Source organism: Hydractinia symbiolongicarpus, chromosome 7 (assembly GCF_029227915.1).
Source record: "Hydractinia symbiolongicarpus strain clone_291-10 chromosome 7, HSymV2.1, whole genome shotgun sequence".
Taxonomy (NCBI): Eukaryota; Metazoa; Cnidaria; class Hydrozoa; order Anthoathecata; family Hydractiniidae; genus Hydractinia; species Hydractinia symbiolongicarpus.
The window spans coordinates 11,768,817-11,782,604 of NC_079881.1; the positions used below are offsets into that span (position 1 = coordinate 11,768,817).

At 31.9% G+C, this 13,788-nt stretch overlaps 1 protein-coding gene across 1 annotated transcript; it reads right to left on the bottom strand.

The window, feature by feature from the left end:
- Positions 1-365: 365 nt before the first annotated feature.
- On the bottom strand, positions 366-13,451 carry LOC130648389 (transmembrane channel-like protein 7). The gene is made up of 18 exons (XM_057454435.1): positions 13,224-13,451; positions 11,594-11,879; positions 11,322-11,409; positions 10,958-11,039; positions 10,305-10,552; positions 9,403-9,551; positions 8,707-8,854; positions 7,859-8,023; positions 7,522-7,682; positions 6,346-6,430; positions 6,004-6,101; positions 4,530-4,643; positions 4,337-4,412; positions 3,669-3,799; positions 3,093-3,122; positions 2,639-2,776; positions 2,048-2,126; positions 366-1,594 (listed from the first exon to the last, which is right to left on the bottom strand). The coding sequence occupies exons 1-18, from the start codon at positions 13,315-13,317 to the stop codon at positions 1,484-1,486; spliced, it is 2,283 nt and encodes a 760-aa protein (XP_057310418.1). The 5' UTR covers positions 13,318-13,451; the 3' UTR covers positions 366-1,483.
- Between the last annotated feature and the right edge of the window lie 337 nt (positions 13,452-13,788).

Sequence of the window (13,788 nt, forward strand, 5' to 3'; positions counted from 1 at the left end):
AAAGTTAATAAAAAACAAAAAACAGAAATTAAATAAATTTATAAATAAATAAATCAATTAAATCAAAGAGTTTTTTTTTCGTGTGGCAGTTCTCGGCCACCATACACAACACTGCAGAAACTGATTCATTTTTAGATGATATAAACAGTTTAAATTATCTACACCGTGGTCACTCGGTTAGATACTATACCCTTGATCCCAACCATATAAAAATGAATACCAAAAGACTAGAAAACCAATTCGCAATTTGATGCGAGATTCGTTGTCTAATTCGTTTCTAATCAGCCCCGTGTAATTCTAACCCCTAAACTATGAAGAGCTCTAGGGGTGAGATTGGAGATTTGACACTGTATGTTTAAGAAATATTTAGTTAGTGATTATCCAAAATATATTCTTCTATATTTACAGTGTTAATTATCACGTGAAATCATTAAAAAATTAGTTACTCCGTACAAACAAATCGTTAGAAAAACATTTTAACAAAGAAAAATGAGAACCTTGTAAACTGTACAATGTGCAATAAAATTTATAGGTTGACGAAAACAATAACAGCAACGCAACACACAAATCGGATCTGTGTATAGCAAATAGTCTTTAACTCAAATAAGTGACAAACTCTGACCTGTGTATAGAGATTAGCATTTTACTTAGACTTCAAAACAAGATTGTATCAACTTGGTTATATACAATAACTATCGCATTCTAAAAATAGTGCTTTAAGCAATATAAAATTTTCTAAACGTGCTACTCCCATAAAAACACAGCCCTCCCACCCTATAACAATCTCATTCCAGGTCTAAAACGAACCTGGTCACAAAATTGTTAAATTATTTTTGAAATAACTTACTATAAAAAATAAATATTTTTTTAAATCAACGTTTTAAATTATGATATCGGTGCAAACAATCCAATCTTACTGATCATTTCTTTATCCAGGGTGGCATGTATTAAAATGAAATTACATCTAGCTGCCACAACTTATTCTAGGACAAGCAATTATTTTACAACTCTTGTATAAAGACAATGGTATCCTCTTGAGTTAGAATGAGCATATTTGTGCGACAAAAACTGAGTTTTCTCAATCACATAAACACCGTTCACCTTTCGCTAAAGTATTCACTCTTGTACCCGATTGTGTGCTATGTTTATGCCTGTCCTCGATTGTCTGTCGGCTGCGAGTGTGTGTGTCAAATCCACTAAGATTATTGTTTCAAACTTAAACAAACTTCATGGCTGCTATAAAACTGAACATTTATACTTTCCACTGATAAAAGATGTTTCTATAAACATGCGGCATATATTATAATCTATCGTAGCTACTCTAACAACCGACCGCGTTGCGTAATTTACGACCCATTTCGTAAAGAAATACGAGAAAGTAGATTTGGTAAATTCCAAAAACACCTCGGTGGTTACTTGAGTAACTATGAACTAATAATTAACGTAAAACTTAATAGTAACTTGCTAAGTAAGATAAAAATGATTATGACTGGAGGACAGTTTCTTGCGTCGTTGTTCTCATGGTTCCAGTTATTTTATTTTGTTCACTGGCACGTATAAGTCTATCCATCAGGAAACGCTTATCTTTACCTTCCTATAAAAAACAAAAAAACAAAAGGATATGAAATGAAAATAAAAATCTTTTCCATCACAAGTATATATAGTTTTCGTGTGGTGCGCATTCGACATCACCAGATTGCAGGTTCGAGTAACCTCTGCAAAGCACACTTCATATGTAGTGTTGTCAGCCTATTTGTAGCAAACCTATTGACCGCAGGACGACTTTTGTGGCAGGCATGCAAGTTAGAGCAATGCTTTACCCAGGAGGATATCCACCTAGGCCATGCGTATCTCTGTCGGTAATGTAACATAATTACAGTCGCAGAGTAGAAAGAGTTGGTAGTTCGCATGGAATCGCCAGAGATGTCAAACTTCCTAAAACGTTCTTCACTGTTTTAATAAGATCACAACAAAATACAGTCAAAGCTTTAAACATGAGAAAACGCACACAGCACAGAGTATCTCATTTTATATAAACAGATCTAACCATTATAAGTTGGTCCTTCAGCATGTTAATCATTTTCTCATGAGCCTTTGTCATCGCATGATAGTAGTACAGCAATAAGCTAAAAAAGGTAAGATCACGTGACAATAAATAGTCCAGCAATAAGCTAAAAAAGTGAGATCACGTGACAATAAATAGTACAGCAATACGCTAAAAAATGAGATCACGTGATAGTAATACAGCAATAAATTAAAGAAAGGCGAAACAGTCAGGTGGTGACAACTTATTTAAAGAAAACGTTTTCATATAGAGATCTGGATTTATTCTTTGAGACCTACTATAACGCAAATGGCATGGCGTGAATACTCAAATTAAAACCTTGGGCGTTTAGTAATGTATTCAGCTTATTTAAAAAAAACATATTGCTTTTTTGACACAGGTTGAAAGGGATAGCTTATTACAGACAACAATTACTAGGGGGGGGGGGGGGGGGGTGTTGGTTTTTTTAAATTTCATTTAGGCGTATATTTAAGCAGAAGGTATATACTTAACAAGGGGCGTTTATTTATGCAGAAGGTGTATTTATGCAGAAGCCTTACTTATTGCAGCACAGGCGAATTAGGTGATACTTACAAAATGACAATAAATAATGGAAAGATGAAAACTGCAGTCTTCAGAAAATTGATGGTATCTTTAAAAGCTCTTGGCCAATCATTTATCGTAGCACCAATAATATCGATCATCTGTTTCTCGGAATCGCATTGTGTGTTACTAAAATAACAATGTTAGAATTAAAGTAATAGGTATAAATTTGTTGTTCACGCTTACTTTGGCTATGCCAAAATTAAAAACGCGCGAAAATTAAAAACGCGCGAAAATTAAAAATGCGCGAAAAGAAAAGAGGCGATTGCTTGAAGAACTGAAAGAGAAAATTGACATTTTAATTCCAGTGCGCGCGATGTGTGAATTGTAAAGGCGCGCGATGTGTGAATTGTAAAGGCGCGCATAAATGTTACGTAAAAAACAGCGAGGCGCAAAAGATAAGAAGTATGGTTATACTGCATTAAACTTGACTAATGATACATACCTGTAAGGTCCGCAACAAGAAGTAGGAATCCTAAAGTAAATAAGTAAAGGTTTACTTTACACCATATCATCTAGTGTCTTCTCTCCTTCTGTCTTAAAAATCACATTTTTTCTAAATTTTCTTATATTCGTTCAGACATCCCTTAGATCATTTATTCGAATAGTTTTGGAAACTCTAGGCACTAGAAAAAAAATACGTTTTTTTTAACTTTATTCAATTTCAAGGACGCTTTTTAGTGGAAAAAAGTTCAGCAGTAACAACATTCGTGTTTGTGCGTTTATAGTTTTACTTCAACACCTAAGTAGTTTGTAGTTTGGATACTGTTAATGGGAACCGGATGTAAAGAGTCAAGGCAATGCCATACATTTTGAAAAGTAATGTAAGAAAGTGATGTCAGAGACAGACAAAAATATTCCTGAAAAATTTTCCTGTTTAATTGACTTTATTGGGCCCGTCTTGACAGTCCGTTTCTTGGTTTTCATATCGGTATAAGTTTAAAAAACTTCAGTGATATTTAAACTGTATTATGATCATTTATGAACACAGATTGCAACAAAGACATTGAAGTGAACTTACTTTGTGACACCCCATCCATTAGCAACTGTACATAAGAGGAAAGTCAACAATAACAGCAATGTAAAGAAATAGTTCGATCTTGCACCTTGGTATGGTTGAGTAGAAGGTTTGCAGTTATATATGAGACTGATCTAAAAAAAGAGAGCGCTTGTAAAGAGTTTGTACGTACTTTCATTGTCTATTAAAAGTACTTTGGTTTTGCGCGTTATGTTTTGTTTACAGTAACACACTTGAAAAGACAAGAAATATAAAACAGGTTGCAAGGTTTTATAAACAAAAAGGCAAATGGACTTCCTTAACAGGTTAATTTTGAAACTATGTAAGGTTTATCATGTAAAATGATGGGCTGGTGGACTAGAATTGTTTGCGTTTAACGATGATTTGACATTAAAGGGAACCCTTGAAGCATCGTCGAACGTAAACACTTTGAGTCAGAACACTTGAATCATACCATTTTTAGTGCATGTAGCAGGATCAACAAACGGTTATATCTTATTAGACTGTCTCAAATCTATTGCACGTATATTAGACTTGCAATTTCTCGACTAGACTAACGTGTCGTTCGTAATCAATCTGAAAATGTTTTCAAACTTCTCCTTGTGAAAAGAGTAGCAAAATTTTCAGGGCGCGCCTCAAATGAAAATAACAAAACAAAACAAAACTAATACCTTCTTCACATAAAACAATATAAACAACTTCAGTATACCAAGTACGGGTAGCAACGGTGAGAAGAATGCACCAATCCTATCGGTTAAAAATTAAACATGCAGTAATTTAAAAATACACCACTTACAGACGAGTTGTAGATCAATGCTATATTTTTCAACAGTTAACTACACTGTAATTTGGCTGTAAACTTACCAAATAAGAGATTGTCCATAGACTAAATCAAGCACGTTCTTGGGTATTTGAAATTCCTGCATTCCAATTTTTTGTCCAAGTCCACAACCACAATCTAGATAGCGATATACGTATCTAAAAAAAAAAGAAAGTATAAGAACACCAGACTACGTTTGAGATGATAACCTTTTGTATTTTCCACTTTTACGTCTTCAGCCTGTGTAATGATGTTTTATATAAAGCTTCTCTTCAATATTCAGCTACTAATTGTCATTACATATTAAGAGAAGTATTCTATAACCTACACGCTGCGCTTATTGTTACTAGTCGTTTTACGGAGTCTTCAATGGTCATTAATGTAGATAAATAGATAAAATTAATTCTCGCAAAAATTGCTGAAAGGTTATACTAACACCCAGCGACAACAAATAAAGAATCAAAAAGTAGATCTGCCCATTTTGTTTTCGAAATTATTTCGTACAGTTTGACTTGCATTGTCACTCTCCCACTGTTCAATAGCCGTTAAATTTTATTGACTATCAATCGCAACAAACCCAAACGAGTCTTTTTACCGGATGGCTTAACAACGAAAATACTCGCTCGATAATTTTATCACAACTAATACCGTAATGCTTCGAATAAACGCCCGGAGCGTTTCTTAAATTTTTTGACATTTTGAGGGAGCTTCTATTCGAGGGGGGCGTTTAAAAGAGGAAGGCGTTTATTTAATTTTTTACACTTCGTCTCTTTTGCAGTTTTTAAGGATACCTATAATATATATATTCACAAAATAAAATAAAAGATATTCACATGTTTTAGAGAATGAACTTCAAAAGCGAAAAGCTAAATTTCCAACCTTGAACCTAAGATTTAGGAAAAAAGTTAGTAAGTATACTTTTACTATCGCCTCGCATAAACTCCCCTTATGAGGGAGGGGCATCTATTCGAGGGGGGGGGGGCGTTTACTTAAAAAATGACTGAAAAGGAGGGGCGTCTATTAGAGGGGGCGTTTAATAGAAGGGGGGCGTTTATTCGAAGCATTACGGATTACGGTAAACACAATTAAAAGTAACAGTTTCATAAATTTTTAGTTTCTGCGAGAGTCTCTTTCTTCTAACTCACGATAAATTACCAATTGACGTTCACAATACGCTCGCATTGGCGATTAACTTTTGACGACGAATTTTAAAGCGTTGTTCGAAGAAAACATTTCTGCAATTTAACTATTTCTAAAAGTTTTACCTTATATTTGGTTACTATAGGTATTCAAACATTATTGACATTATTAAACAACATATTAAACATTATTATTGCAATGAATGTTAGCTGTTTAAATTAATTTCTCAACAATTAATATTTTTTAACTAGTCGCCCGTCCTTTATATATCGCATTTCGTGTTTCCGTAACAGACAGACAAACAGACAGAGGCTACTACTACAGAGACTAGCGAAAGAAGAAAAGAACAGAAGTAGTTTAAATAATAAAAAAACTTACTTTCTTCCTGTTTCAGCCACGATTGTGATTCCAACAACGACAAAGAAGTCAACGAATATTAAATTGAACATTTGGCCAGCCACAAGATTTTCCCAACACTAGAGAAATAAGATTCGAATGAAGCATAAAACACAAAAGATCCACAACTTGGGAACAACAAGTGAAGTATAAAGGCATTATTATTTTTTGTGATAAAAAATTGCTGGTGGTCTTAAAACATTACCGTAAATAATCTGTACCCGGGGGTTCATTTGTAAGAAATGATTTTAAAAGTGGTGGTTTAACGAAAGGTGGGGCTTATTAGAAGGGAAGCTTAATCTAACGTATCAGATAATTGTTCACCTGTTGACAACCATGATCTTTACTATACGACGCAAACAACGTGATTACCAAAACGGCAACTGAAGCCAATTTTAACAACACAGCCCTAAACACAATGCAGTAGCTTGCCATGACATGTAAAAATGTTGGCAGATCTGTTTAAAAGGGACAACCAAGTCAGCAAAGGAAAGATGGTATGGAGATTTATTTAAAAACGTAACAACCTGTTCAAGAAATGACCACTGCAAAATACTGCAAAAATAAATCAAAAATGGAATTGTCGTTGCGAAGTTTTAAAAAGTATATAGATGTAAATCATACCCTGTCTACACAAAAATACGATTAAAAATTGGTGCGTAGTTTGACAATGTGAAAACATTCAAATCTCTCATATTTATACCCTTATCCAGTCGCTGTTTTATAGCCCTACTACAAAGATATATAAAGGATAGGCGAAATTCGTTGATTTATTCACAAGCTACTAACTGGTCTATGTCTTATTACCCCCCTGTTTGTTCGTCAGCCAAACATGGTAGGTGCGAGTAGCAAATTAAGATTTTTCAATGACTGAATTCCTGTGGATTTTATTATAAATTAACGACTAGTACAATCTAAAATCTTTGCGTTTTATTCTACAACTAAAGAATTGTCCAGAGATTTTGCACATCCACTTAAAAGTACCCATTGGATGCTCCCTGTGGCAAACTGAATGTAGATGCTGCCCCTAAATTCATTTCATGGAGTCTGTGTATTGGCATGACTTCGTAATCACTAGTAAATAAATGACTTATCTCAAACAAGTATTTTAATTCACCTAATCCTTATCATAGTATAATTGGTGTAAATCATATTAAAGTAAAACTACTTTGTGCACCACAACATATTGCCCGGTCTGGCAGTATATATGCATATCATCTAGATTAACTATCTGCGTGCATCACTAACATATTGCCGCAAGTAGTATCGTGGGTTCGTCTACTACTCCCAGTTTTGGGGACAGCGGATTGAATTCCACCTACTGCCAGGCAGCATGTTAGTGATACACACAGTAGTTCTACTTTAATATGAAGTATCTTAGTCACTCACTAGTCTTCGTACTGGTCTGGCCTTGCAAATTAAAAAGAGTCTGCTGTATCTTTCTTTGTTTGTGAAAGAGTTGTTATGCTGTTTTGTTAGTTACCACAGTACTTTCCTTACCTCCATAATGACATTGCAACTTCAACTCTTGGACTCCAATCTTCCACCGCGGTAAGAACTTCAAACAATAATGGCATTATTAGATTTAAAACACTGATTGTCAGTGAAGATGCCCAACGCTTCATTGTAATAATAAATGTATTCCCTTCACTTGTTAATGTCTAAGTAAAACAAAAAAGAAATGACTGATTATTCATTCGAACATTATTTGTTTTAAACAACACTTAAACTAAAAATTACTGCTTGACATTGAAACATTAAAGTGACAAAGAAAACATCCGAACAACACTAACCCTCTGAAATGATGGGATATTGCAGGCTAAGAAAAAAAACTTACAACATCTTGGGAGACTTCCACAGCCTTTATAATAGCATATATGGATACAGCTAAGAGTCCCATCACTACTATTGTGATTAACAGACGACGGAGATATATTTTGAAACGTTGCCACTTTGTTCTGTTCTTCATTTTTTCAAGACGTTCTTCCTCAGCTAATTCAGCCTGAAACATGAAACATTATAAAGGAAAAAGTGAAAAAAATAGAGCTGTGTATATAAAAACATAACTGTATATATTCAGAATATAAAGAATTCATTGAATCCTCACATATAAACTGCCTCTTTACAAAACTAACTGAAATCTAAATGATTTACATGAATCTTTCATTTATACTTAAGTGTATTTTGTTCCCATAACTTGGTCTATTAAAAAGAGAACGAAAAAAGGTTCAAAGAAAGAAACTGTTCTGTAAAATATGTTCAAAAGAAATAATTTACTACTTTAATTCTACTAAATTATCACGTTTAAGAAATGATAAACTTTCCATAGTAGTATTTTCAAACTCAATAATAAAACAATCTATTCAAAATAACTTTGGCTTAAATAGTATTCTTTTTTATTTTCCAAATTCCCATATACCTTGCCCTCTTGTAAAAAAGTATTTTAAACTTATGCTATACAAAAGTTTTTTCTTCATTCATACCAATATCTTAAATTCTATTTTTTTTTACAAATGAGAGATTTAAGTGACATTTTTCCAGATTTATTAATTTAATGTCTGCTTCATGAAACAAGAAAAACAAACAGTTACCAAAGTTTCATCAATTTGTGACAAAAAACAGGTGACAGGTGTTGTCATGATGATGAAGTGATGCAAGAAAGACGCCCGAACGGGAAGTACTTACAATAAAATCCTTCCGAATGCAACTACACTTTAATGCAACAGCTTTCTCGCTAGTTATACAGTAATCCCAACTTGCAAACACTTTATTGCAGTACGAATAAAAAAAGCCACCACTTTCTATAATACTGTCGGTAAATCCTTGGGCTAAGCTGAAACAAAGAAAAGTGAAAAATGAAACATTAAAAAACAAATAAAGAAATGAACAGATTAGGTATTTTAAATTGAACAGGTATATCAATGGTGTTAGCAAACAGTAATTATTGCTAACACATCAATAACAGATTAGTGTCATAATCTGCACAGAAAATATAAAACAACCTTGGGGTCTTAAAAAAAGGGAGAATAATACAACCATCAAATCAATCATACTTTGTTATTAACAAAAAACATAAGCAAGAAACAACAACTTAAAAATACATTTCAGGAATCTACAATAGTGTGTTCTATTCTTCATGATCATCAAAAAAGAAATCCTAACAATTTACCTTTGCATATGAAACTGTTTTCTACAATATTTAAGTGTTTATCAGAAAAAATACCGTTTACATCGTCATTATCAACAAAGTTTCATTCGCCAGTGGCAAAGCTAACTCCATGTGATTAGGGATGGGGATGGGGATGAGTAGTCTGAAATAAAGCTGCAGTGCAACTAGTTTGAGCAGAAACCGTAATTATCCTAGATATTCAAAAAACCTACTTTTTAACCATTATCAGCAGACTAAGGATAAAATATGATCCACCAACAAGCATGTAAGCTAATGGCATATCATACTTGTTTCCATTGTCATTGACAACTATCTGGCCATGGTAATTACTGTAGAACATTATGGTTGTGTTCACATAACCCTGGATATAAAAACAATAAAAATTAGAACAGTTAGGGATTTTCATAGAAAAAAATTCCAAAATTAAAAATAGATTAAAAAATTACAGTCAAAAATAATTTAACAAACTTAAGCAAAAGCCAAGTTAAAATCTTACGATATAGTATATACATGTTTTTTTGTATAAAAATTCCTAAAAACTATTTTTTTGTTTATAAAGGAACCAGTTTATAAACAACTTCGGACTAAGCCACTCAAAATGTAAACATTTGAAAATCAAAAAAAGCTATCTTTAAAATGTATCAAATTAAATACCTTTAAAATTAATAAATAAAAGATTAGAATTAATATCAAGTGTTGGCAACACGTGGCATAAAAGCACAACATGAGCAAAATTGATTAGATAAATCATAAGCTAGTCCCTCAGGATAAGTAATTTTACTTTTGTCACTTTTCTACTGTTTATAATTTATAATAATGTAAAGATTTTTATTGTATATCTTCTTTAATACACTTTCGTGCTTTCGGTACATCTTAAAAATGGAGAAGCATGAAACTTACAGTCATGTACAGTTTTACATGTTTAAATTTTGAATAATGATATTCTGATATTTACCGTAAGCTTTTAATCCCACTGTAACTTAGATAGACAAACAAATTGTTACAGTAGTTAGTACGCAAGGTGAAACTTCAACAAAATAAATCTAGTTTCCCAGATCTTAATAAACATCACTTAATTATTAGAATATTAAAGATACTGTCTCTTGACACTTACCTGGCCAGTAAAAAAGTCCAATATATGTTCTGCACCAGAACGATTCTTATAAAAGTTTTTATCAACTTCTGGACATTTTGATATGACACCAGGATTGGTAAAATTATGCAAATTAATCAGATGTCCATAGTCAATAATAATTTGTGGTACAACGAGGAAGCAAAACAAAACCAGAAATATCGCTATGTTTAGGAATAGAAGTGATTTTAAGAAGAGAAAATAAGACAGCACACCATTTCCAAAATTGCCTAAAAATAAATACAAATTATGTTTTCAAAACATATCACTTTCCTATAATCAATTTCAATTTACCAATTATTAAGCTAGCATGGGACAAGATTCCAAAGACAGCCTTAAATGCTATGTAACTAATAATATCATGATTTCTGCAAATGAGTTTTAAAAATTAAGGAAGTAGACAATAACATAACCTTAACACAGAATAAACCCTAAAAAACATGACAACAAGTTTTTAGAACTGTTTGAGAATAAAAAGTGTTGGTCATTTTTATTGGATAAAATTATTTTTATTTATATATATTTTTTAATTTATGAAAATGTCAATCAATAACTTTTGTTCCAGATATAATTTTGTCAATATAATGTAGGTTCTGTTATAGCATTATTTTGCATGGGTGTAACACAAACTTTACCTTCAATTACTTTAAGAGAACTTCTCCACAATACCAGTGACAGAAAAAAATCCTTTGTGCGAACTTTAAATAATGTCCATTTCTAAACAAGCGGAAAATTATAAAAAAAACTTACATTGCAAAAATAAACCTACCCTTTACTCAGACTACGAAAGTTGATCTGAAGGAAAAACAGATTCAATAAAATTTTTTTCCAAGAGTTTACAATGAGTCTTTCTAATTTGCAATAATGCATAATGCAAAATTGCAATTGTGATTGTGATAGCCACGATGTAGGTGTAACTAACTTTTCGTTCATAAGCAAATTTACAGTACTAGAATCTTTCTGCATTATTTTGATTTTTACTAGGTACAAGTTTCCTACCATTGCAATTTGCAGTTTCAAGGCCTTCCAATAGGATAGTTTACTTCTATTTAATCTTGCAGATCGTCTTCTTGATTCACGTATTCTCCTATGAAAATGTCACTATTACAATAAAAAACAAAACAAAACTGTGGGCAGTCATTTACAAATGCAGAAGGAGACAAGTAAATGTTATAACAGTAGGATTTAGAATAAAAACAATAGCAATAAAAAAGCTAAAACCAGACAGTTATTTGTGTTGTCTTTTTGAATGGTTAAAAAACATAACAAACCTAAATGATTTTCTTTGAGACATTGGCGCAGCTATAGATTTCACTATGTCCTTGTCACCGTCTTCTAAGTCCATAGTATCCAATGGAGCAACTTCATTTCTAGGAGATCCTGTAATGTTGTTTGATTGTGGTTTTACAGACTGTCTCCTCCGTAAGCTCATCCGACTGGCTGTGTTGTTATGCATTGACCTGGTTTGGTCAAGGTTGCTAGGTAAATCTGCAAATAGACTCCGAATACCCATAATGTCATCGTCATCATTCTCGGTATTACCATTCTCATCAGAATCTATTTCAATAATTTTAAAGACAAATTATAAGTGTCTGCCAAACAATTTCAAGGTTTTTAAAATTTTTTCACCATTTCAGCAATAACTAGGTTCGCAAAATGGTAAGAATACCCCCAAAGCTTTGAATATTTACACATTATTTTAAAAAAATGCTATATATAACCACTATATATAGCATTTTTCAAAGGACTGTGAATAATTAGATGAGTAGAATATAAAATAAAAATACAATAAAATTATATTTTTACGTCACGCCGTTATGGGAAAGTAATAATCTTTTAGATTCAAACTGTTCGTTAAGAACAGGCCTTAATGACTTTATATAGAATGTCTCCAAAATTTTCCGCCTTAAACAGTTTTTAGGAGCGCAACATAAAATTTTCCAACAAAAAGAGTGTCCATCATTCGCGACAACATGATTAGCTGTTTGCACATTTCATACTGTTTTTTCTTTCTTCAAATAACCAATTCGGGATTAAAAACTCTTCCTTATCTTTGTTGAAATCTCTTATTAAACTATAGGCAAAACCATGAGGATACTCAGCTTTCTTATACTTAAATTTAATGTATTCAATTTCTTCTTGAAAATAATCAGAAATTTTACAGGCAGTAGATTTATTGTACAGCAGTAGTATTTACCTGACGATGTAAAGTTTTATTTACGAAAAGCTTCGTGTATTTTATTGTAAATTTTATATGTTCTTTTATATAATAATCCTACTATGGCAAGGAAAACAATTTTAACATGCTATATGTTCTGTTATTGTTAGATATTTAAGATGTTTTAAGAAGTATTTATATTTCAAGGTTATTCACCGTCTCATTTTAAGGTTTCAAGATTTGGCAGACACCTTGTTTGTTGTTTAGCAAAGTAAAATTTCTAGAATTATTACAAGCTTTTTATTAATTATGCATTTTAAAGTTGAAAAAGAAATTTAAGAATCTTTTTTCTCATAAAAAAATATTGTGGGAAAATTTGGAAGTGTTGCATAAAATATTCATATTTTCACACCATATTTCAATCTTGATACCATGGCAACAAATAAACTATATATACAGGCATCTATCAATTAATTAAAGATTGTAATTGGATTTATTAACCAACTTTTTATTTACTAACTTATTTATAGAATATTTAATTTTATTTTACTTTTGTGGTCAATGTAACAGTGCCAGTCTAAAAATCTATAATTATTATTTAACATTGCTCTGTGAATGCTTTGAGTAAACTGGCCATATAACATAAATAGCTAGCCCTTAAAATTGCAGACATTGAAATTTGTTTCAGCCTATTTGCATTTACGAAAATAAACGCATAAGAAAATGAAAATATTTTCACATACCATCATGAAATAAATTTAGTTCAACATCTTGATTTGTATTTTCTTGGTTGTATGAATGTTCTGCATGTGGAGAAATGCACCTGCTTGATGTCATGTTTTTAACAAAAATTCTTTGTGGTGCTATTTTGGCGTCTTCTTTTTCCGTGACATCACTGTTTATTAAAGTTTTTCATTTTTAATACTGTAAAGAATATAAAAAATATTACATCAATCATAAAAATGTAGCATTGTAATATTTAAGTAACAGATGTATTATCGTAAAAATTAAACAGTATGAACAAACAAAGCCAAACTATAACAAGTAAATAGAAACATAAAAGGCTATCTAGTCAAACTAATTCTGTCTTTTTGCCTACACACATAACCAGTTATTAACATTAACTGTTTGGTATGAACCTGAAACAAAAAAGGAAATTTTTAAAATTGTTACTTTTACTTAATTTGAGATGTTGACAACCTGTTAGTTTCAATATTATACTCTCCATCACATATATTAATTTTTATTTAAAACTGAAGGAGAGCTTGTTGATCACTAATAGAAACATTGTATCAATACCTTTGATCT